The 26,522-nt window shown below is 38.4% G+C and overlaps 1 protein-coding gene across 5 annotated transcripts in view; it reads left to right on the forward strand.

Annotated features, from left to right (window-relative positions):
- Window positions 1-23,019, forward strand: part of LOC109986983 (protocadherin-9) — a 204,577-nt gene extending 181,558 nt beyond the window's left edge. For 4 of the 5 annotated variants that reach the window (XM_065952834.1, XM_020637873.3, XM_020637875.3 and 1 more), the window contains one exon: window positions 20,961-23,019. In XM_065952834.1, the coding sequence (XP_065808906.1) occupies window positions 20,961-21,331 (371 nt within the window). In that variant the 3' untranslated portion in view covers window positions 21,332-23,019. The remainder of the gene's footprint in view (window positions 1-20,960) is intronic. The other variant, XM_065952836.1, reaches the window with a different exon arrangement.
- The last annotated feature ends 3,503 nt before the right edge of the window (window positions 23,020-26,522 follow it).

Below are 26,522 nucleotides of genomic sequence, written 5' to 3' on the forward strand. Positions count from 1 at the left end.
CTGTCCTGACTTGAGTGGGAAGTTCATTCCACTTGAGAGGGAGGCTGGAGAGACGAGAACCAAGGCCAGGTGATGAAGCAGTGACAAGGTTACTGCCAAGAACGCAGAGAGCTGCAGAAGCTTAAGGGCTTTTGTGTTTTAGTCTTTTGATTATTATATTAACGGGCAGGATTCAGGCCCATGCGCGGGTATTTTGCAGGGTGCAAAAGAAGCAAACCGCACCTTTAATTATCTGCCAGTTTTTTTTTAAAGAATTGTGTCAGAAAAGAAACCCTTTCTCTCTCCTCACTGTCTTCCCTCTCCATGTGTATCTGTGAAAGATGAAGTCTTTAAGACTTACACTAATCCTGTAATTATGCTGTCGTCTTCACTGGCATATGTTATCTTCTCACTTTCTTGGTTATCCTGTGGACTAAAGCAATTAATGTGCCGCAATTGAAACATCAAGTAATTAATTCGTTTTCGGCATTGAGCGTTCTTGGTTTGATGCCACACTTGGAGTGTGAGATGAGTTTGTTTATGGGTCAGCTGTAGCGGGGGTAAGAATAGCAGTCGGGGTTGTTTTTTTTTTATGCATCTCTTGGCACATGGGACACCCACCCAAGGCCATGGAGTATATAACATGCAGAGTAATGTCATTTAAACCTTGGCAAGCTTCCTCATGGCCTACTCAGGGGACTCTCTCGCCTCCATAGTGGTATCTCTCTCATCCTGTCTATTCCCTCTATGTCTCCCCTACTTCTTCTTTTCATCACTTACATTGCACTGTGCCATATTGTTGTATTCTTTTTCTTCCCTCCATCTCACCCTCCTCAATTTTGTCTTCCTTTGCCTTCATTTCATCCCATTTCAATCTTCTTCCCCGGCTCTCTCTAAACATCCTCTGCCTCCTGGTGCCTGCCCATCATCTGCGACCAGTGTGCCACAGAGCGCCGCAACACACTGCAGTGCCATGATCCAGAAACCCCACATTAACACTGGGATTTCACCCAGAGATTATTTAAGTGTGGCATGCCTGCCAGGCAGGGTTCTTCTCTGTAATCTCCACAGCCCCATGAATAGAGTGGGACTGGGAAAAGAGGGGATTTGGAGGAGTTTGAGGGTTCTAGATTGTGGTACAGTACTGAGCTTTTAGGCATTCTCAATATTTCAGTTCCATATGGAGTTTGGATTTAAAGGGTGGGGGTGATAGCTTGACGTGTCACAGAGAAACTGAGGTTAAATCCCTGGCAGAATGATCCTCTTCTTCTCCGTTAGCTATGTATCCTTCAGAGGTTTGCAAAGTAATTTAATTTGAGGTAATTGTAGCGAGGATCCATAATTAAAAGGATTAAAATGCATGCCATTTATAGATGGGCTCAAGGAAATGAAATGATGAGGCCGCTGGCAACCGTTTCTGCTCATGCCCCGTACACGTCTTTCCTTTCATATCCACTTCTTTTGTCAGTGAATTCACATTTGCATTATTTAATGTGTCACCGGATTCAAATGTAGGATAAAAATAACAAGCGCAGAGACACACGCTATGACACCACACGTCTGGCTGCTAGCTAAATATTACTGTCTTGTGTACATTTCATTTCACTTCATTTATTTTTTTTTTTTATTGCGCTTGTTGCCGGCTCACATGGTGTCTCAGGAAATGTGTGTGTCCACGTGTGATGACAGAGCGTGTCCTCGGCTCAACATGGTCACCCTCTCACAGCGGCAGAGGTCTGTGACCCCATCAGAGAGTCAGAGTGCCTGCTGATTTTTTGACATTGAGAGGGTAACAGACAAAGCTACTCATCAAACGTCCAATGACTGAGAGGACTGCAGGAGGAATGGGTTTTGACAGAGTGCCATTTAGAATTTACGAGCTATTCCTCACCGCTTCAAGCGCTGAAGGCTTTCCTGCTGTCATTTATTTTGCCTTAATAACTCTGTTGCAGACACACTGTTTTTATTCAGCTATATAAGGTACACCCTAAACAATCTGTTCTTACTCTTAATGAAAAAAAAACGATTACCAGGGAAATAGAAAAGCTGGAGGAAAAATTCCAAGAGGTAAACAAGATTGTGTAATATTTCCAACCATAATATTATTGTTTTTAACATTAAATCTCGGCAAGCTTCAAATTTGAGGAATTCTGACAGCAGGAAATCATGAAAAAAAACTAAAGGCAGACATCTTGTCGTTCATTTAAATAATATGTAACTTAAAAAACAGATTCATTTTGTGTTTGAGTAATTGACAAATGCAGAAATCTAGAAAAGTTGCATCGGTTGAAAACAAAAACAAAGAGTGTACAATGATGCTTTGGACAGTGGAAACTATTACATTACTGAACCAAAGCAACATATGACAATATCTAAAAACAATTACTGTTTGCTGTTAGCCTAAAAAAAGACAAAGAAACAAAACAACAACAACAACTAAATGAAAATTAATTTTAAAATTAAATTTTAAAGAGTTGACAACCATTTAATAATGAAGGACATTAGTAGAACAAATATATGAATGAAAAGCATTTTATATATTTTGTAACTAACTGTGAATAACAAGACAAAACCTTACACAAGTGGGACCGTACCTTAGGGAAAACCTGACACTCTGAGGTTAATTTGTATACAGTACAACACACATTTGTTATAATTAGTCACCTGATGGAGCTTAACAGGTGCTGAACAGCTGTATCGTTTTGATCTCGGGTTCGTCTGGTGTATTTTAAAAAGAGAAGTGAACGTAGAAGCAGGTCTTCTTTTACATGTTTTAATCAACTTATTGCAATCAGATGCCTCGGTTAATAGTGGGTGAAAGATCAGCTTTGTAAATATAAATCAATGTAATAAAATAAAATGAATGCTAAGATCCAATCTATGCCTACAATGTTAAGATGATTGTATCCCCTCCCAGCTTACTATAAGGATCAGCTTCTGGAATGATAGAACATGTTCCTCCAGCTTGTATTTCATGTTCCTGTGACTCATGCCGAGGCTGAGACATGTTCTTCACATACACCTGAGTGGTGTGCAACTGTGCTATCATCGCCGTGTGCCATGTTCTGCAGTCACATTATAAAAAGAGCCATTACAACCGTAGAGGCAGGGGGAGGCCCAGATGTAAGGATTTACGAGCACCTCGCTGCTAAGCATTTACACAAGGCGGCATAATAAAACTATTCTCTTATCACCAATCCCTCTCAGAGCCAATGAGGGAACATAATCCTCGAGATTAGTCTGATTGATTTGTTTCTTCCAAAATAAAATGATCCAAAATGACGAGGTTGTTATGATTCGTCTTTTTTATCAAAACAAGTGAAATTGAATCGGGAGCGAACGCAGAATACACAACGATTTCTATTGATATTGTACAAGTTCCTTTATAGAAGTATAGACATTCATCAAAAATGCTTGGGAATACTTTCTTTAATAGCTAATCAAAGGTACATAAAAACAGTTTAAGATCTAACTTTATAGGAAACTGACAATGAAAAGTAAGTTCTGTTCTTTAGTCAAATAGCAAGGCCTTTAAAATGGCAACATTTCATTAACCTATCTGTTGGTATTTATAAGGATTTTCATTGGTCGAAGTTGAACACAGAACGATTCAGTCGGAAACAATAAACTCAGACTAAAGGAAAAACAAGTGGGAGTTCTAATAGATGTTCTTCCTTTTCTTCAGTCACAACGGTTCTGTTGTTTTTTTCTTTTGCCAAACATTTGTTGCGATCCACATTGTCTTCTTTTTCTGACTTTTTCAGTAAAAAAAAAAAAAAAAGATAGAGAAATAAATAAATCTGTCAGCCATGCATGCTGGGCTTTTCGGTGGCAATTTTTGTTGCCCAGAACATGCATTCAAGACGAACCTTACCAAGGATTGTATCTTTTCCAACATCTCTGAAATCAAAGTCCTTCAACGGCCCGATGCCTCTTAGCTGTATGATTTTTTTACGTGTTGTTACATGTTCTCATTATTTTTGTCTAGCCCTGAAAACGTGGGTGATTTGCGAGAGGGAGAAGTATGACTGCAGGGGAGCCTCCCAGTGTCCGTAACAGTTTAAACGTCCTTGACAAGTGCACAGTTTGCAGAGGAGTAAATTTAATTTCCATGGTTTGAAATTTTCAAAGGTATCACCTGCTGTAATTGCTTGACTAGGGAATCCATAAATCATTGTTCAGTAAGGTCATCTTGTAATTTCTTCCCCTTAATGCTGGCATTTATTTTCCCAGCATCCTCTCTTTCTTCTCATTTAATCTAGCCAGGTCATTTGAGAGATTAATTGCTGCCATCTTCAAAAACAACAAATTAGTTTCACACATGTTCCGACATTAAGTCTGACTAAAACGCACATATCGACATCTTCCCAGCGAAAAAAAAAGATGTGTTGCGTGACATTGCAGCTTGTATGTCACCTGAGGCTGTCACCGCTTCTTTTGCTTGTTGTGAGCAAGTCGTGACAAAAACAGTCAAACAAATCATTATAAACTTCCATTGTGGCTTTAGTTAGTATTTAAACTGTAATAGATCAAATTCTCATAGAATTATGCTCTTTCCCCTCCCCCCCTTTTGACATTTTGCCTTCAGGAACCCCATCAAAGGTCAGAACCAATCTCAATTAAATCCATGTTTAGGATAATCACACTTAATCATTGTTTTTGATTAATACCGCTGTTCAAAAGGGTGTGAATGGGAAGGTTGTTCGGCTCAGAGAAAGCGTCCTCTACAGCTCTACGGCTTTTGACACATCTCACTTCCTGCTGTTGTTCCTCTCCCTATCTGTAGTTTGAATCTAAGCAGCTGAGTGACCCCCTGTTAGCCTACTGTGTCCTGATAGCCCTTATTTCACACCTAGCTGGGAACCTTTTCAGTACTTTTCGTTCAAATTAAATTGCAATGGGATACATCTGACAAGAAACCACATTTCAACCTCAAGAACCTGAAGCTCTTTTCAACATGGAAACGTAAGCAGATAAAAATCAAATAACGTCATTTATCATTTAAAAAGGGTTTTGTCATAGTCATGCAGTCTCGACTTTTAGCAGCTGTAAAACCAGGAGAATGATGTTGTTGAAGCTCTGATCAAGCACAAACATACGTGCATGCAACATCTCTGCGAATATAATTTTTCCCACTTAATTTTCATATATTGTTATAAATGCAAATCCGACTGCAAAACAAACATTTATGTTTTATTTCTCTATTTCTTTTACTTAAGGGAGAAAACCCCTAAAAGCATTAAACATGCTAATGAAAGTATACATATTTGCTATCATTTCTTGCTGTGGTTTTAATAAGAAGTTCTCCAATGATTATAATATTTGAAAACACATTTTTTCAATGTGTTGGTATAGATATACGGCTCATATGCAGGGCCATATTGTAGCTCCAGTCCTCCTCACAGATGGAGATTGGAAGAGGCTTCTGGGTTGCACAGCCCTCCTGCAAGGATGTGATGGACACTTAATTACTTGGCTGACAGAAGTTATTCGCCACCTGCACCCACCAAGGGGTCTCTGCCAGGCCCTGACCTCCACTTCCTCCCGGTGCACCCACCATCTCACAAAGCAGATGAATGCATATGGCTATCACTCACATTTCATGCTATTGTTGACAGGTTTTTTATTTCCTGTAGGTCCTTGCTTTGTCAAGTGTTTTTTTAAACCCTAAGAATAAATGACGGAAAGGTTTTGCAGTGATGGGATGAATCTGTAAAATACATAATAACTCTGCTGATATTCCTTATTAAATATGTATCAATCAAATCAGTGAATATTTAGCATTAAATATCTGTTTAAGTGTGTTAATGACGCTTTAGGGAAGGATTTTTAAGCTCTAAGTCAATGGAAATATGAAATGTGTACTGGAACTTGATTCAATTAAAAATAGATTAAATCAATCTGTCTTGGGCATAAATATTATTTAAAAGACCTGTAAATATTTTTGTTCTAAAGTGAGTACACATTGCTCTCTTTTCAATGACTTCTTGTAACCGGTAAGCCTTGAATATATAATTGCCATTTTCTGTTAACACCTCAACACCACTGCAGCGGAGGCAGACGGTTCTCAGCACTGAAGGGGAGGTGTTAACTTTTTTTTTGTGTTCCATCACTGCTAATTTAATGCCTGAACAACTTGTACATTTTTTACGCACTTGCTTACTAGAAGTGTAGACATGGTTGTGAACTCCAAGACCAGGTGAATTGCTACAAGATTAAACTCGGCTAACAAGAGAGTTTGTTTTACCGATACAGGGTTGAAGCAGTGAGTGCACCAAGCTTTAAGCCATTTAAATCAGAGAGGAGTTAATTGTAAAGAATATTGAAATGGTATCGTATGCATAATCCATGCATCATTGATGACCTTGAAACACAAATAGAAAGAAAAAAAAATCCCACTCTCCAAGGTGCATTGCCAAATCAATACTTCGCCTCGGCCTCCACTTTTCAAGCACACCATATATTCATTGAATTCAGTGCACTTTTAATAGACAGCACGGCACTTTCCTCTCCCTCAGGTGATTATGAATAAATGTATATGAAGTTAGAGCATGCTCTGAAATTACAATTATTAGCAGAGAGGAGATGTACCTCAACATTGCAATTACAGAGCTCTCGGGGGGGATTACAAGTTTCTGTTTTATTATCAAATTCCTCCAGGCTGCAGGTAATGATCAACACAGACAATTACATGTTTCTCTGTCACAACTTCACACTACCGCCAGTTTTCTCTTCAGTTTTTCCACTCTTTCTTTCACCTCCTACAATTTTATATTTTGTGTCTATTAACCTTTTTGCATTTCCTCTGCGAGTGATAGTTCGTGTATCTGCTGTGTCGCCCCTTCCCTCTTAATGCTAATGCATCATGCTTATGGCTGCATGTGTGGGCTTTACTGGGAGTGCACATGCATGGGAAAGTACTCGGAATCATTTTCTGAATAACACCAAAGCTATTACACTGTTGTTGCTTTCTGCTACAGGCCATTTACTCGTCCTTGATGCTCCTTCAGACTCTACACTCTGAGTTTTGTAGTGAGCTGTGCTGAGGGACTCCAGAAGGTTGGTGTTCAGATAGCAGGGCAAATTCATTTGTAACTAAATGTAACTAAATCAAACATCAGAAAATCCTCCAAAAGTCAAACACCTGCTCTTTGAACTACTCTTTACTTTGAGACTGATAACTTTTTTCATAGGTCATAAATATTACTGCTTGTTAACATTTGAAATAAAATATGCAAAAACATTCAATTGCATTTTCATTGCAGTAAAATAATTCACTGGCATATAATGGACCCCTGCTTTAACAATTGATTTGCAAAAAAAACAACTTTTGATTCATTAATTTAATTGTTCTCATTATAAAAGGGAATCTGTGATAATGTGGTAAAATATCTGTGTTTAGTAATTATAAAAGAATCTATAATAGACTCAGCATGCATTGTGGTACACCACAAGGGGTCAAGTCTGTCTCCAGCAAATCAGCTTAATTTACAACTTATTTTCCAAAGCAATATAGAATTTTGGTACTACAATATGTAATACTTCTATGGAACGGTTTAATCATACAGCTAAGGGAAGGGTGAGACACTGAAGGTTGAGGAGGTGATACTAATTACAGTCATGTAGGGCAGATATTATTTGAACAGAAGGTAAGGACTATTCATAGTAAACATTCTGGTACATCTCCCGTGCTGCTTTTATTATGTTTATCCTCAATGTTCTGTAAAAGCTGTATTTAACATCATTCTCAAGAGAGGAAGTGGCAAGATGAACGCCATGTGTTCATCAGCTGCATACAAACATATTTATCACGCCACATCTAGTGTTAATAGTTCCTGAAGGTGAATTAAAATAATGTTAGAGAACTGCATGGCTGTGAGCAGCTTATTCTATTACAATGCTAAATTAAGAAGAGTGGATTTCTTCTTCATGCACAGGACAGTGAGCACTCGACACTCATCATTTATGTGATGATAAAGCAATGCAGCAACACAAATGTTCAGCTTGACATTTAAAAGTACTATTCTGAATTTGAATAACTGTATTGTAGACCTGTCAATCTTTGGATTGCCTAACTGCTGAAATGTGCTTTATAAATACATTTGCCTTGCCTTAATACAACCCAGCCTGAACATAGACAAACATCATAATATGCAACAAGAAACTTATTTTTTTTTTCAGTACAAACACAACTATTCCACATTCTTAAGATCCCTTTTTTTAATTTTACATCTCACACAGAAATAATGTAATTCTTGTGCTTTGTGGTAATAGCATAGTAAATACAATGGACTCAGATAGCCACACACCAGGGAGTAGGGACATTTTCTCATCTTATCATACATCTCAGATTAAAAATCAATGCATGCTGCAATACCACAAAGCATCACCTATCACCAATAAAAACATGAGAACATAGTGTAATATGGCCCAACACAAAGCGATTGGACTAAACCTCTGAGCAGCAATTGCTTGCTGTCATTGTTTTCTCTTCAGATGCCTGGATGTGCTGGTATCTTGAACACATGGGGACATGTTTATTGCGGTCATGGTGCAGCAGTGTTACTCTCTTATGAGGTCAACATGATTACTATCTGCATCTGTGAAAATGCTTTCACTATCACAGCCGAAGCAAGCTCACAATGATTAAAAGATTAAGCCATTGTATTGAATTTAAAATCTATTCCTCATCTCTCAAATGTCAATATAGCGACTGTTAGGGACTGTAGTCTGGGTTTTGTTTTGACTCTGAGTATTTGTGTGTGTGTTCCAGACAACTGCTTGTAGACAACTTATTTATTTATTAGTGACATGGGCTGTCTGTGCAGCACTTTGGCCAGGTCTTAACATGACATTTGGCAGAGATATCCATGGCCCCATGAGATGAATCAAAGCCAAACTGCAGATTAAATTTCCACTCTTGTGACTCTTCATTTGTGCAATGGGGTGTGGCCAACGAAATGGTACACATTATGTAAATGTAACTATTATCATAAACAGAAAAAATAAATGAATAAGGGAGGAGTGCAAAAACTGAATCAGTTATCACATATCTGTCTCATAGTTATCATCAGTAATACTCAGGGTCCTTGCCCACCAATGTATTAGATCCAGTGTTGAGAAGAGTAGGCATACTCGGTGACTCAGAACAGAAATTAGATTACAAGGTCAGTGGCTGAGTCTAATGCAGTGGAAGATTAGAGAGGGAGAAGAAATCTTTTTTTTTTTACATGCCTATTGTTGTCATGGGGACTGAGCACTTGCACTGAGCAGTGTTAAGCAGCAATTTAAAATGTGTTTTGAGAATGTGTGTTGCCATCTGTCTTCGGCTCGACTGAATCAGAAAAGAAAAAATGTGACTTACAACACAAGAATATGCCTACTTTTGTCTTGCCAAGGAGTCTATTCTTACTCATTTAAATGATTTGATTATTGTAAAGGTTTTCTTGTGTTGATTGTGTTTTAATAAATAAGATGTCACTGACTGTGTCATTAAACGCACACTATGTAAAATCCGCCACCAGGGGGCTCTCAAGCAATAACACAAGTTGACGTCAAGGCTGGCGAGGAATCATGGGAGTGATTCTCTCTGCTACTACTATTCTCTTAAACTTGTATATTTGAACAGAGAAGTCAATATTTTGTCACATACAATACATAAGGAGGATTCTTTATATCTAGGTTGAATTCTGTTACAGGCCTACAAAAGGCCATTTGCTCTTTATGCTTCGGAAAGATATGCTCTGTAGACAGTTGTACTGTTATACATGCTCTGAATGAGGAGTGGTATCGAAAACAACAATGCTGCACATCAACTGTAAAGGTTGGCCTGACTTTTTTTTCTCTTTCTGCAAATGCTCCAGGTTACCACATGGAAAAAGAGCTGTATCCCCAAATGCATTTTCTTCTTTCTTCACAAAATCACTGTATAAGCCAAAAGTGACCAAGTTAACATATCAGCGGTGTAATTGCAGTATGTACTGACTCATGCAGGGAATTTGAATGATTATGCAGATACATGTCTGGAAGAAAACATTACAGCATAAAGGCCCCTGTTATTCAAATGAAGATAATGTCCATGGTGGTTTGCTTTTGCAGTGCAGTACAAATGCCCGGTCTCACTTCAGTCCTAGTTGGCTCGGATTTCAGTTATTCGCTCCTAAAGCATTATACAGTCTTATGGCTCTAGGCAGAAGTTTTGATGTTGAGGCAAAGAGAGAAGCTGTTCGGCACTTCTTTATCTTCCCACTGACGGGGTTGGAAGGTGTTTTTTCCTTGAATGGAGTTCAGTCTAGTCTTCCACGTCCCCTTTGTTGGGTGCCTCTAAGCCAGACAGCAGTTCTCCTCCAGTTTGTTAATCATGGGTACTTTCAGCAACCTATTCTTTTAAACACCTACCACCATTGTTCGTTGTGCCATGCACAAATTGGATCACAGCCCCGTGAGAACAGTCTAATCTGACCTTCATTGTACCGTTCCTCCATGTTATCAAGGCAAAACAGTTTGTTCTTAGATGCAAATTTGTGCACGTTCACAACTGCAGCATCACTAAATTTCCGTTTTGTTTTCTGACTGTGTAAATTGCTGCTATTCTCTCAGTAAAAAAAAAAAAAAAAGGACAAGTGCTTGTTGCTAATACTGAGGATTTGGATTGGGTTTGATGCAAGCGTTCTTTATGGACTGGCATGGACTGAATAAAGTTAGGTTCATTTTACAGTAGATCTTGTGTTTGTCTGTTCAAATGACTGTACCTGACAAACTCTTTATTCTCTGTTTTTGGATTAGGTATAACAAACATGAAAAAACGACAGCAACGAGTTTGTTTCCAGATCAGGGCTAAAACTACATAATCAGTACCTCTTGTATTAAAAGCTCTTTGTCTTCCAGCCCTTAATCTGATCTGTCTACTTCCTCCAAATGACAAAACTCTCCCTCCCCCCAGTCCCCTCCACTCCTCCTCCTCCTCCTCGCTGCCGCAGTGTAAAAAAGACGGGAGTCACCTATGAACTTCCGGAGGTGGCATGACCGAGAAGTGCAAATGAAATTTGTGGTGTAGCTACAGTAGAAGATGAGCAGGAAAGGGTCAGGAAAAGGTCTTTTGGAGCGCCCCTGTGCTATTACTCAGCAGTTTGCCTGACACTCTGCTCTGCACACAATGTGGCCTTTTCACCAAATCTGATGGGAGAGCTCAATGTATGTATTCTGGATCATACCAGCAGCTTAAGAACAGAGCTCTTAAATAAAATTGGCAGAGCTTATTGATCATTAAATTACAGAATACAGTCTTGTTGTCTTTGCCTGATTTAACCGGTCACATCAACACCGTACATGAATTATAATTAATTTTCCTTATAGATGAAGCATAAAGTTAGGTTTTAAACAGAGTTAGAACGATCTAAAGTATGCTGGCTGTTTAATTTTTTATGTGACTTTACTCAAATTCAGCATCTTTGATAGAAAATTCCACTTATAGTAGAAGTGAAGTTAACCTCCAGAGTGGTGCAGTGGAGTTCTGAGGTAAACACTAGTGAAGAGAGTATCTGGGGGTAAAAAGGGAAGAAAGCATTGGGGTGTACGTTTTTAGATTACTCGTGTTTTTAGTACTTAAAAAGTAAAAATTCTCATCTGAATGGGTCCCATCACATTGTGGCTGCACGTTCCAATCTTTATATTTGTCTCTTGATGATAACAGAGGTGCATTAGAATAACATGAGAATAAATTGTGTCTCATTTGAATACTGTTTACCAAATGATCTGACACCTTTTGATCATGAGAAATTAAAAGATGCGTTTGTCAATTTGTTGCATGGGCTGTCAGACCACATGCAGTTTCAAAGTGTTGTAGGCTATTTTGGCAACGGTACTGCTGTAAACAAAAATGCTTTGGATGCTTCTCACATCATATAGAATGCCAACAATTCGACCTGTTTATTAGTGTGAGACCAATACAAATTAAAGAAACGAGCAAGACTAAACAAGAAATACATGATGAGGGAGATCAAGGAAGATTTGAACTACTTTCTGCTGCTAAAGCGACAGTGGATATGTTGTTTTTTAATGGGGAATTTAACTATAAGAGAATAGAATAGATAGTATTGTATGAGATGGAAAACTAGAGCAAGGAATGGTTAGAATGCTTATCTTATTTTTAAGCTTTACAGTGTTTCCACCGTGAGAACAGACACATCACTTCTTTCATCACATACCATGCTGCAAACCGAACTGTTAACAGGAGGAATGCGTGGGTGCATTAGAGCGTACCTTTGTTGAATATTTGAATTACAAATTGATCTGAGAATAGTTTTAAGAGAGGTTTAAGCAAATAATATGTACCAGTGATCATGGGAAATTATGTAAATGATGGTCAATTTCTGACAAGCTTTGTGTTTTTTTTTGTTTTTCTTCCCGTTCCTTATACCGTCCCTTTGCGTATCTTTTTTCTTCCATCTTCTATCTCTCTGACCAGCCTTCAATCCCATTCTCTGGCTTTGTCTTCCTTCTCTATTTCTTCTCCCTCCTGCCCTTCATCTCCTCTTATGAGAAGCTGCTGCCTGGCCTCAAAGGGAGCACAAGAAAGGATCAATCAGACAGACTAGTATTCTCTGGAGAACGCATCCGGCGTGTTGCTCTGTTCTGCTCGACTCACTATCATATCCATCCAACCCCAGATAGCCTTTACTGTAGATCACAGGACCTGTTTTCAAATTTGCTGCAAAGCTGTGTGGCGCTGTAATTCCATGTCTTGTTGGACACCGACCACCATACCACTCACACATCTCCCAGAGCTATTTGCTATATATTTGCTCTTGGTGTGAGGAAGATCTCTATGAATACCAGCTGGGTTTATAATACTGGGTATATCATTACATGCCTTGATGTATACAGCGATGGATCAGTTGTGTATCTGTATGTATGCTTTTCAGTGGAGGATGAAAGGGTCAGGGAGAAAACCCACAGCAGATTTACAGCATGGAGAGCTAATCCGCCAGATGCATCTTGTGTGTTTTTGAGCAGCAGCTGGAAGCAGCGGTATGGCACTCTGAGCCTCCATGTTGGGCCAAAACAAAGGCACATTCATCCCCAAATAACAACATCTGGGTGTGCTTAACAGCATGGATAAATAAACAAGCCCCACGGACACTGAATCCCCCGCACTCAATCACTCTCACTCCCCCATCGCCCGTTCCCTCTCGCCATTCTGAAGGCTGTAGGTTGTTGGTGTGGGACTGGCACATCAGCGCTGATAGTGTGCATCCAATTAATTAGCCAAACGTTATCTCATTAGTGATCGCCGGCAGACTAAAACAAGAACACTCCCATACAGTTGCATACAAGCTCCGGCCCAAAAAAAGAAATTGAGGATGATTCTCTCCTCCTCCGTAACCTCTGTGATCTGTTGATGCTGAGTAGGAGGACTGAAAGAGAGACATGTGAATGCTTTTTGGTCAAAGTGTCCATCATTAAAACAAGCTTCAGTGCTCATGGCACACATTTATTCAACAGATTCTGCAGAATTAAACAGAACTGCCCCGAGCATCTCCTAATGACTGCGTATCAGGAGGCAATCTATAATGGTTTCTTTGTCTTGAAGTTATCCATCTTCGTGGACATCAGCAGCATTTGCACAGTAGCTGTAAGCAAAAGTCAGCACCATCTGACACAGTTGTGAATCCCTTGCATTCCTCAACACCTGTGCCTCAATGTTATTTAAAGCACACAGGGGTTCTGCACCAAACATCAGCCACTGGCTATTTGCTAGTGTGTGTTTAAGTTTGTGCATGCTTGTGTTTGTGTGCAGGGAAAAAGCATTGTAACCATGAGCAACAAGCCACAGAAAGACAAAGCCATTTTACATGAATGAATGGAACATTTAGATTTGCGATAAACTGCTTTATCTCAAAGTCACAGCCCTGTAAGAGCAACTGTGACTTTGCACAAGAGCTGACTATGCACGTGGTGCTGTTTAACAAAGGCGTGTCAATTCTTAGACATTGGAAATCAATGCACAAATACAAAAAGAGTTCTGGGTCTCAGCTTTGCCTTTAAACAATCTAAATGGAGGAGATTCTTTAAAAATGTATAAGAAGTCATTTGACACACACAGCAACTGAGTACATCAGAGCAAATTAAGAAAATCAGGAGAAAAGCTTTTTCAAGATCTGTGTTCCATTAAATACTGATTTTTTTATGGATTTGCATATAGCTGCAAAAAAAGAGTCTATCTATCTATCTATCTATCCATCCATCTATCTATCCATCTGCAGTCTGTCCGCTTGTCCACCCCTCTGTCAGTCTGTCTATCCGTCCAGTGGATTTTGTTTTGTACGGGAAAAAAAACAGAAAAAGCAGCATGCAGAAGTTCAACATCTATATTTCTCTGGGATCTTTCGGATTTATGAGTTTGTTTGTCAAGCAGCGGTTCAATAGACTACATACCCAGCAGCCTCTTATCTTGGGTTGTAGTGTCATGGTGTGCTTGTGCTTATCACATGTCCACAGCTCCTCGAGGTTTCAGCAGGTGTGGCAGCATGTCACTTGACACCCTCTGGGCTCATTCCAAGTCACACGTTGTCTCCCTACTGACAGATTCTTGATTATGCCATTTGCATGTACGTATGTAAGTGTGCGTGAATGAGCACAGTGTAAAACGGAAATGCATAAAAATTCAGTGTCATCTGCAATATGCTCAATCACCAAGCTGTTCACAATAGTGATACATGACACGACATGTCTTTCTGATCACAGAGTGGGCCGCCAGGGTGTAATGAGGCAAACAGTCTTATAAAGACAAAGATAACTGGAATTAACGGGTCACTAATAAGCCTTAATGGTCGATTCCGTCAATTTAATTCAGATTAAATCACAGAAATATATGAACCTATCCAGATTATCACAAAGAGTGTGCAGGAAAAAGGTGAAAACAAGGATTTATCTCTCGCTGTATTGATTGAAGAGGATATAAAAAACATGGAGCAATAGTAGGTCAGCCCTCAAGGGTATTAAGTCAATGACAAACTGCAAAAAAAGTAAACAAAGACAAGACAATGGCTAATATGCAGTGGAGGCAAGTTACAGACTGCTAATAACCAAGCACTGCTGCATCTGGACTCGTGTTTCTACGGTGCCAAAAAGTCTCCCAGAGGAAGGAGGGCTGATGGGAGGGTGTTATACCTCTCACAGTGTCCTTTCAATTAAATGGACCAACATATTTCTGCACGCTGTTAAGGGTAGGACTCCATCTGCATATGCAACAATAGGGAGCTTGTGAAGAGAGATTGAGGCACAGGTACTGTAATGTGTTGTGCAGTGTTTTGGTTTTGTTTGAAATATTTGGTCTGCTGAGTCTGACGTTTAAATAAGCGAGATATTTTTTTTTTTTCTTTAAAGCACAGAGTTTGGCTCCTGGAGGGTGAAATACAACTGTACTTTATTTTAAAAGGGATGAAAGAATTGTCAGCTTCTTTTCATGGTTGGTTAAGGAGGGAAGATATCCTGGAGATGTTGCTGAAGTGAAAGTGTATTTCATTATAAACTGTGCCCAATGAGAAATAAAAAGCAATAGATCTAGACCTGGATTTCAGTAAATGTGCATTTCTTTTTTAACTCAATGCATTTTGATAGAATGAGTGATACTTTTCAGTTTGTAACTTTGTTCAAGATTACTTTTGTACTAAAATCACTTCGGATTCATAAGGTCAATGGAAGTTGGTAGCCTGTTTTTTTTTGTTGTTGTTGCAGTAATCCTCTTGTCATAAAACAGGGTTTCCCAACCTTTGGGTCCCAAACCAAGGTCACATGGAATTCAAATGGGGTGGTCTGAATTTGTGTATTTATTGAATAATGATAAAATATACTGTATAATAAAGTATAGTGAACACAGGCGTTTGTGGTTCATAGCCTATGCCAAAATAAGAAACTTGCAGAGTCTCTGTGTGTCATCCATTATAGAGAAATGTGATCCCAGCCTTTCTTTCTCCGTCCACAATAATATATAAGAAAAAGCCTAAATACGGTCTACAATAAATGTTTACTTGCAACACAGTAGAAAACTATGACAGGATTGAAAACAAATAACTCTTTACTAAAAATCTGTATGTGTTTTGAATTTTTGGGGTCGCCAGATTTTTTAAGTCAAAGTTGGGTCACAAGCCAAAAAAGGTTGGTAACCACTGAAATAGTAGGTTCTGTGTTTATTGGGACATTAAACAAGCTGATGAAAAGCTAACACTAAATGGAATACTAAACCACTCCTCATTTTCCAGCATTAACACAAATATGTTGATACGCGTGTGTGATTATCTGAGCAACTCCTTTGAGACTTCAGAGGAACCCTCTGAGATACTAACTCCCCTGTGAATCACTCTAATTCTTATACATAATATAATACTGAGTGTAGATCAGCTCAATACTACCAGTGGTCTTTCAATCAGACGCTGTCTCTACATTGTCTCAAACAGCAGGTAGAGAACATGCCTGATTCAAATTGTCCTCTGCTGCACACTTGGGCCCATGATTGCACCAATCTACATGCAGATGGTTATGTTTATTACACTTGGATGAAAGGAGATACACAAACTTGCCCTTGATTAATGACTTGCTCTGCTTTTGTTATAAAAGATGAAAGACCAACATTACAGTCGGCTAATTGTGCTTTATCAATTATCCCCGCTGCCAACTTTACGTAGAGAAATACAGACCAACGACTCACTTGTGTCTTCTTTGGACATTCATGCAGCCCAAATTAAAAACTGACATCAGTTACTTTAAACCATGATAATTTCTTCATAATAATAATTTGCTTTACAATGAAATAAGCAAAAGCCACCTAAATGGCAGGTGTGTTTAAAGATCCTCTGCTGAACAGGGACATCATGTTCATGTGTGCACTCCTTTCCTTTTCTTCAATCTCTCTTTCTTAACTGCTTCCCAGATGTCTACTCACTCGTCTCCAATCTCATTTGAGGAATTGCTCATGCTGTCTTACGGGTACCATGTATCATTGCGCTCTGTGTGGTTCTTTATGTATCTATGATAATGTGTGTCTTGCTTAGACTCCTCACATGCCAATCGGCTGCCTGTAATTGTGATGGACTCCACATTCAGAAGAGTGAGTGACTCTCTCCTCAGGCTGGCATCAGATATCACACATTATACATGTCGCAATGTACATGTGACAACGCTTTGGAGATGCTGGGAGGGAAAATCAACAGAACATGGCTTTTTTTTATTTTTATTAAATCATTTATTTATAAAGGGGAAGGGGTATACTGTAAGTTGGGAAAATATAAATAACAACTTGTGAAAAAATATTTGTAATAATGATATTGAGGTTGTGGGCTGATAAATATCGGTGGGCTTGCATTGCCCTTTGCATCAAATGCAGTAGTATTTTTGTCAGTCATACATGACACAGCGTATATAAAGACAGTTTAAACATGCATGTATTAAATAGAGACTGAACAGACAGGCAAAAGCAAAGTGCTTATCTAAGTTCATCCTATATTCTTATCAAATGAAGCGACCAGCGTAAGGAAGACCACAAAGAAATGGATTACTCTCATAAGCGTCACAATCACACGCTGACACGCCAACATGCCGACACAAACACTTGAAGGAATCTTGGTGTTCATGTGTTACTTTTAATGACAGCTGTCCTTTTCTATCGGAAAGGTATCCTTAAATGACTTCTTTCCCTGATTTCCAACTCTATCCGCTATCCTATCTCTACAATAAAGGCACAAACAGCCCCCAAAAAAAATCTAAAATATATATATATATTTTTTTTTTACTTGACCTTCAAGGTCGGGGGGGGGGGCCCTGATATAAGGGGGGGGGGGGGGGGGGGCGCCCCCCCTGATATAATGGTAGGGGAAACACTGCAAATAAAACACATTTAAAACGTCTTAGAAGGTGAAAAATAATGAAAAGAAAAACAGGAACAAGAGATTTGGAAAACAAGTGTTTTAAATGTTCTAGCTACCCATGAGCAAATTAATCTTTATGAGAAGCAAAGGGACAAATTAGGACAAATAGTTTCAATTTAGTCTTTTAGGACAAATACAGATGAATTCATTACTCCTTGATATAAACACAGACACAATTGGGTCTGTTCTTTCTTAAACCAGGAAAATAAAGCTGACTCAAAAGAGAAGAGTACTTCAAATATATATATATATATATATATATATATATATAGTTCCTTGTATTATGGATTTTATTTATATCCAATTACAGAAACAAACAATTCCTGAAACTAAGACCTTTTTGATTTTCTGTGTGTCAGTGGTGACATTTGTTCTTCAGAGAAGTAGCCAGATGGTAGCAATGACGTAGAAAGGAACATGACGATTATTTGTTGTGACTCCTTGAGACCTTGAACATTGTTTTTTTTTCCCTTGGTTTTGGTAGAATCCATTTGAACTATCTGCAGTGTGTATTAAATTCTACTATGATGGAAACGTCCAATATTAATGCTGAAGAAATAGTGAGCTCTTGAATAGCCGAACCATCGACACAATTTTGTTAAAAAAAAAAAAAGAAAGAAAGTATAGATTTTGTTACAAATTATTCACCAATGATCATCACAACTAAACACATGTACTGTAACTATACCAGCATGATTAATCAATGCAAACAATGGTGATTGAGGCACATTTTAAACTGCTAAATAGTTCAAACAAACATAGACTCTTCCTGCCAAATAGTGTGCAGCTTTTCCTTTAGATCATCAATAGAAAACCAATAGGAAAAACAGTTATGGTCATTCTTTGGCCACATACCTGATTTATTCCCTTACCTCAGAGTAAGTCATCATCACACTGATGGAGTGTCTATGCATGTGTGCTCACATCTGCAGCAGGAAAGAGGGTATATTGTGCTGGCCTTTATCACATATCTCCCGACCTGATAGTCTTATATAACCAAATATAGGCTATCTGCTCAGCGGGCCAGGCTGTGTGCAAAAAGGAAAACATTTATTAAAAAATGGGGCACTTTCTCTGTATAGGGCAAAACAGCAGGTGTTCAAGCACCTTTTTATCCATGTACCTGTTAGACACAGTCAGACTTTCTATGTAAGCCATGTTAAAGCTACTTTCTTGGTATATCATAACTTATTTAAAAGTATTACATTAAAAAATGTAAGAGAAATAGATGAGGAAAGTTAGCCTGTCGATAACCCAGCTACTGACTGAAAATCAACCAACATCTCTGTGGTATATTGCCCTCTCTTATGGCTGCATCCGTCTGTTTACAATGGAAGGCACTGTACATTTCTCTAAGGACTCCAATGACAGGGCTCAAAGAGAACTCATTCACCCTTTCATCCTTCTCCAGATCTATAGCCTCCAATGCTTTCCAGCTGCCGAAAGCTCAGCTCATTCATTTTTCACTTAACCCAGCTAACTCAACTCACATGACCCAAACTTGATGTGTGAGAGGGCGTCAGGGAGCAGAAGGAACCAGCTGATGAGAGTTCAGAATTTGAGTTGCTCTTCATTGAAAACAAGTTTCTAAATGGGTTTAAAAGTTGATAAATTCAGGGACTAAGAAGTTTCGAGCTGATTGTGAATCATTTTTATCCATTCATGTCTCCCAGGAATCATATTAATAAACTACTTTGTTACCACTTTTTTGTTTCTTTTAATTAAAAACCTTGTTTTCCTCTCAGAACAGCCTTATTCTCCGTCGTTACTGAAACACTGGAAGCTATGTTTGTGAGACAAGGCAGGATGGATCTATGAATTTGAGTTTCTTACATCAAATTCAGACGCTTGGAGTGCCATAAGTCTATTTGTTAGTGTGCACATCCCATGTGCAGAGGCTTGAGTCCCAGAGAGCAGGCAGCCCGGGTTTGAATCCGACTGGTGGCTTCTATTCTGCATCTCATTCCTCACTCTCTTTCTACCGTGTTGTGCTAGAATAAAGGCATAAAAGCCCAGATTTCAATCTCAAAATGTTAATTCTGACCCTTTCTACTGCTTTTGACAGCAAAAATCGTTAGATCAGATGGGATGTTGACTGTCCTTTTGCTTTAGGGCAGTGTCCACTGTACCCTAGACTTTCTGCTCTAAGCTGTCAGTACTTGAAATATCTTCAGGATAGTCTTCAGCTGCTGCAGCCCTGCATGTACTTCCAGCATGTAATATGTTCAGAGGTGCTCCTCTTCATTGCACAGATGTAATGCATGGCTATTTGAGTCTGGCCATTCCCCTCTGACCTCCCTCATTAACAAGGTTGTTTGGCCCACAGAACAGCCGCTCACTGAATGTTGACCGAGCATCATAAACTCTAGGCTCTGTTGTTCACAAAAATCACAGGAGATCAACAGTTAGTTAGAGATGCTCTCCGTTCTGGCAGTACATTCAGTGACTGTCAATGTTGCCTGGTTCCCATGTCTTTCAAACTTGAATGTTTGCTCTGAATATCAGCTCAACATGTTGATCGTGTCTCCATTATTTTAGGCATCAAATTGTTGTCTTGTTATTTTAGTGTTAGAGGTCTACCTTCTCAAATGTTTCACCTGAAGTATATATGCCCTATATGGGCCTAAAATTCTAGTCAAGAGACTTGAAATACTTAGATTTCTTACCACAGTTTTGTATGTCCCTTATGTATTGACTGATGTTCACATGTTCACACAGTATAGCTAACTCAGCTTTTTATTGGATTAATATTGTATCATTTATGCCATTGTGGAGGAACTTGAGGCTGCTGTGTAGTGGTTATGTATTGGGTAGTTTTAAAGTGTAGTGCTCTTAGCCTAACTGTGTTAATATCATTTGTGAATTTCACTGTGGATGGATTTAATGCTGTTGTATACTGTTTCTGTATTGTTGTATAATAATTTGTACTGTATATTTTATTTCTTAATAGAGACTTTTCTTTGTCACCTGCCCATGAATTAGCTCATAGCTAACTTTGGATAGATCCAAATAGAGATCTCTCTGTATATTAACCTGTTTTCTTTTTTTCTCCCTTAGATGGCCCCCTGGGACCTCGTGGTCTAGTGGAAGCTACAGAGATGTGCACACAGGAATGCCTCGTCCTGGGACATTCGGACAACTGCTGGATGCCTCCGACATTGGGTTCATACCAGCAGCCTAAGTCACCCGTGTCTGGCTTTGGGTCTCAGAGGGAGTGGGGTCCCAAGGACAAACTCCTCAATGGACACACTTTGACCCGAACCTGGAAAAATGAGAGTGGACGGTCGGAGCACTTTGTCGACAGGAAGCAGTTTGGGAGTGGAGAAGGACACTTCACCAGCAGTGGCATGGCTGATATTCCACTGGTAAGTCTGAAGTCGTGCCAGCCAGCCTCCTGCCCGGACAGCCCAAAGGACCAGCAGCTATAAGACGGACTTTGCTTTTGTGCTGCGAGACGTCCTTACATCCGAAAACAGCAAAACAGACAAAGCAGCTCACCTGAGCTCCTTTCCAGATTTAATATTTTCTTTTTTCGATATTCATCTCTTTCCACTTAAGTTAATGCTTCTGCAGTCTGCTAGCCACATGTACTATGTAGGCCACAAAAACTATAGTGCTTCTGCTGTGTTCTCTACAATTCAACTTTACTATCACTCTAGAGGAAGGCTCTTTTTTTAATGAACGTTCATGGATTTCTTCTGTATAACATTTTCTGTCCACTTCATGAGTGATTTGGACAAGCCGAGGAAGGAAATGGAGAAAAAGAAAACAAATGACAAGAAAAAAAAATACCATGGCTGACCAGTATATACAAATATTTGTGGTGTGGTTGTAATTGAGTTGTTCAGGACTATATTAATCGACACAATCAAAGAAAATGGAACTACATTTCAGAAGGTGTTGATCTAATAACATTGTTAGTGGACACTTGTTTATTCTGTCATTGTCTGTGTGTTTGTAAATAAGAATTATTAACCACTATCATGTACCCGTAATAACCACGGTCAATAGGACAGTTCTTGGTGGTGTCATCAGGTTTTGGGATCCCACCTGGATGAAGATGTCTAATTTGGCATTATTTACAACAAGGATACTTTAAATGCAATTCTTTAAAAAACCCTAAGGTTGATTTTGAATCAAATTTCCATCCTGTTGTATACTCAATGTTGCCCATATTTCATAATATTTTCCTTCAATACTGCAAAATCACAGGCAAACCGTTTTTTGTTTTTTTTAAAGACACTTTGTATGAAGGATGTCAGTACTCAATATGTGCATTATAAAAATGAAAAGCTCTGAAAAGCTCTCCTCTATAAACTGATTTTGAAAGTGTTCCGTACAATTAAATAGCAATATATTTGTAAATGGCTAAATGTTTTATCTAACATCGATCTTATTACTGTATAGATTTTATTCAAATTGTGATTTGACTGAGTGCAAACGCTCAGTTGTACCTGCAGTTTATTGACATGTGTATATATTATTTCCACACAGGCTTTGATTTTCCATACGTAAGAAAACACAGATTACGATAACACTTTAATCACTGTGCCTTCATGATGTTTCTCAAACACTGAATTGCGCTTCTTTAAATGACATGGACATGTTGGCTACAGATAGTATCCTGTCTGATAATCAAATGCCTTATGCAATGAATATTTGCCAAATTCAAAATCACACTAATACTTTAGTACAAAATCAAGTCGTTGGTACTAAAGTCAATCACAAAGGCATGTGCAGATTACGGATCAACAATGAAAGATCATGTGTCATTCCACTGTCTGAAAAGCTTTGTTTTATTCCACAGCATGGAAGGCAAATTTCACAATGGAAAAGCATGCTAAAAGATATAGCTTTTGAAAAATGAACTTGATCATTTTTTGTGTCATTTGATTTTGTTGGAATATAGTTAATTTTGTGCATTAAGGAGACATTCAGTTTGTAAAGCACTTTCATATTTATGTCACAATATAAAGAAGTTAAGTGGGATGGAGTGATTTGCTTACGCAGTTTGTTTGTCAGTTGTGAGGGTGTTTGACATCACAGATACTGAAACAGTTAATCCTTGTTCCTACTCTACAGGTATACAGCTACTGCAATAAATGTTTTAATTATGTGTATGCTTAATCTGTGTACAAGTTAATCACCTCATGACTTCTGTGTCCCTTTTGTGTAGACTTTACGATAACATTCAGCAGATTTCCTGAACGATTTGGTTCAAAATACTGTGGTGTAAAATAAGCCACTAATTTCTTTCCAGAGCGAAGTAGATGCAGTACAAGATGTACAGTATATTCAGGTTTAGCAAAGTTTTAGAGTCATATTCTGTCATTAATATAACAAAGAGTAAGGTATTTTACCTTTTTTTTTAACCAGATTCCCACTTGTGATGTCACAAGGAGAGCTAATTTGAAACGGAGCATTTTTCTCTGTGTTGTAAGACTTGTGCAGACCACAAACAAAGGACTGGATGGGTTTATTTCACATTTTGTGGGTCAGTAGACACTCAGGTTACCCAAATATGTGTTCAAAAACACTATAAAAGTGAATTTTTCATAATATGTCCCCTTTAAAGAAAACTTATTTTATGAAAATGTTATCCCCTTGATTATACTTCTACTGACTATAACTCAATGTACAATGCTTTTATCTGGCTGCCTAAAAATATTACTACCAGTGTCACATAAACCAAGTTTCACTTAAAAAGATCAATTACCAGCTCTGGAGGAGGTATTTATGTGACGGTGACATTTCTTCAATAGTGTAATCACAGTAAGCAAACATTTGGATAAGCTCTGAATGTGGTTCTGCATTTTCTTGTAGAACTTTGAGTATGGGCTTTGGGCAGTGAAAAATGCTGAAAAATTCTCTAAACCTGGTGTTTGATTAGGATGCCTGATAGAGGCACAGCAGGCACTCACTGAGAGGAGACCACAACGCCGGATCAACAATGTCTTCCTTAAGGCCCCTAAATATTTGCATTTTTAATTCACAGTGCATAATATACACCTTGCATTTCAATCTACATTAAAAGGTAAATTGATATTTCAGCAAATCAAATATTACTGTTATTGTGCAATGTCGCTGGTAAGATTTAGAACCTATAATTCTTCATTTATACATCTACTTATTTAATGTAATAAGCAGAAACAAATGTACATTCCATTAACCATACTTTGTTTATTTCAGGACAATTTTAAGAAAATAATTGTAGATATAAACAATATTTAATAATTATTCCCAGCACTCAAATTTAGCTAATCTGCTAAATGAGGACTATCATCAGATTTTAACTTAAATATTGCTTAATCATCTGTGTGATGAGCAAGTACATCAGATCATTTATCCAAGTACTTTCTCTGAGTGGCAAGGTCATAAAAGTATAATTATGTTATCAATATTATTATTTTAAAAAGAAACTAAATGTCTTTTGAGAGCATATTCTTGAGGAGTTAGTCAGGGCTTTGAATTATCATCATATCACAAAAGGCCAGTCCCCCTGTAACTAATAAGTATGTTTATTTACATTGTGAGTTGACAGTTATGATTATACATTTACAATAATCCAATGGTTTCATCTGTTAAGAGTTGACAATAGTTTCCCTGATATGAGTAGATAACACTGCATTGTTTTGCTCATCAACTCGCAGGGAAACAACGCTGAATTTGCATGATACAACTGGCCAGTAATGAAGGGCCAAGCACCCGGCATAACTGGTGAAGTAATTATATTTTTCTTTATTCTTTTAGGTTTCTCTTTCTGGCTGTAACCTCATTTGATGTATTTATCAGCCGTCGCCCAATGGACCTGCTTAAATTCTTATTTGCCATGCTAGATATCGACTTGGGCAAGAATAGTTTTCTGAGAAGCTTCAAAGCTAATTGCCTTGGAAGTGTGAGGGGAAGTAAATTAGTGTCACGCCACAACCAAGAAAAAAGATTCCAAATCGCATTTCCTTTTTATATGGCTTTGAGAATATTTTTTCTAAGGGAAGCCTCCATGCACAAAGTGGAACAGAGTGAATGTTCAGTGGGGAATCAGTCACAGGGATGGCATGCACTTCAGACGGAGGAAGAGACAACTATCCACAAAGATACAGCAGACCGAAGCAGCACCATCTACACATTTTGAAGCCCACATTTGAAGATAATAACAGCACTAATTAATGTTCGTCTGCTCCAAGACTTCAGTTCGATTCATTTCATCCAGTGAATTTGGGAGAATTCTGTGTGGATCTCCACCAGTCTAACAGACCCTGTGGCCTCGTGAGTCTAAATAACTTCAGCCAGAAGGGATTCCTGTTGGCTCACTGGAAGAGGAGCTCTGTGGGAGGCCAAGATCTAAAACTGGTTACAGTCAAGTTTCAAAAAGACCAAGTTTCTCTGTAGATTGCAGTCAAAAGAAGGTAAGAGTTGTGAAGCCTTAAGATATATAACCAAAGCTGTCTGCCTCCATGACCAGATACTGCAGTTCTACCATTTTCACATTCACTACACAACATATAATATGGGGGGAAATGATCAAGGGACCAGTGATTTTTAGTTGCAAATGCTTATAAATAAATACCTAACAGGCTGTGAAATAAGGGGAGCCGATGAAAGCATTGCAGTTATTGTTTCACTACATTCTCATTCTTAACTTGTTTGTTAAGATAAAATAATTAGGGCATTTCTACTGTCTTACACAGTCAGAATTCAAATGTTTCCAATTTTGGAAATCAGCTACAAAAAATACAAGTTGCAGTGATGTTCTTTCTGTGCGAGCACATTTTTCTTGTGTAAAACTGACAGCAAAACCTAAACTGATCACACAATAAGTTTCCCTCCCAGACACTGTCAGAGATTATGCCAATCACTATGCGTCTTTGTTTGAAACTGAAGGTAATGGTCTCTTTTTAAATAAACAGCAAACCCAATATATTAATATTAATATGGATGCCCCAAGGAAAACGAGGCTGACCAAATGAAACATGAAGGTCAGTGGAAAAGATGACGAGAGAACATGAACTGTCATGCAATACCCGAAGCAATAACTATGACAGATTAAGAGTCTGTCAGGAAAAATAGTACCTTGGCCAGCTCCTCTTACTATGACCTTATATCCTGAATCTGAATCATGTGTGTTATTACATTTCCCGAGGTCACTGTGTTACCGAGGGTCAAAACAGTTCAGTGAATGCTGAGGGTTTTTGTTTTAAGAAAAAAGCCTCAAGAATGTTTGCTTTATTTATTTTTTAGTCTAAGATGTGATAAAAAAAATTGACTGGAAAGAAAGGACAATAAAAGCCAGGACAGTTAACAGTTGCAAGTATAGTGAGTTTGAATTAAATGGCCAAGAATAATATACACTTAAAAAGAACAAAACAGATGGAAAAATGTTTGGAAACAGCTTGGTAGCATAAAAAAGCTTTAAGCTTTAATTTCAGTAATGTCCCTCAATCCACAAATCCTCATGAATAGAGTTTCAATGTTGAGGGGCATTGGCTTCAATTGCGCTGTCACCTCTAGTCTTGAGCTGAGTCTTAAGAATGGCAAACAGAACCCTGCCTGAGGATTTGAGGCCAATTGGCAAACTGCAAGTCTGCAATATAACCCAGAGCTAAACCATCAAGTGCTTAA

This window comes from Labrus bergylta, chromosome 3, assembly GCF_963930695.1.
Source record: "Labrus bergylta chromosome 3, fLabBer1.1, whole genome shotgun sequence".
NCBI lineage: Eukaryota > Metazoa > Chordata > Actinopteri > Labriformes > Labridae > Labrus > Labrus bergylta.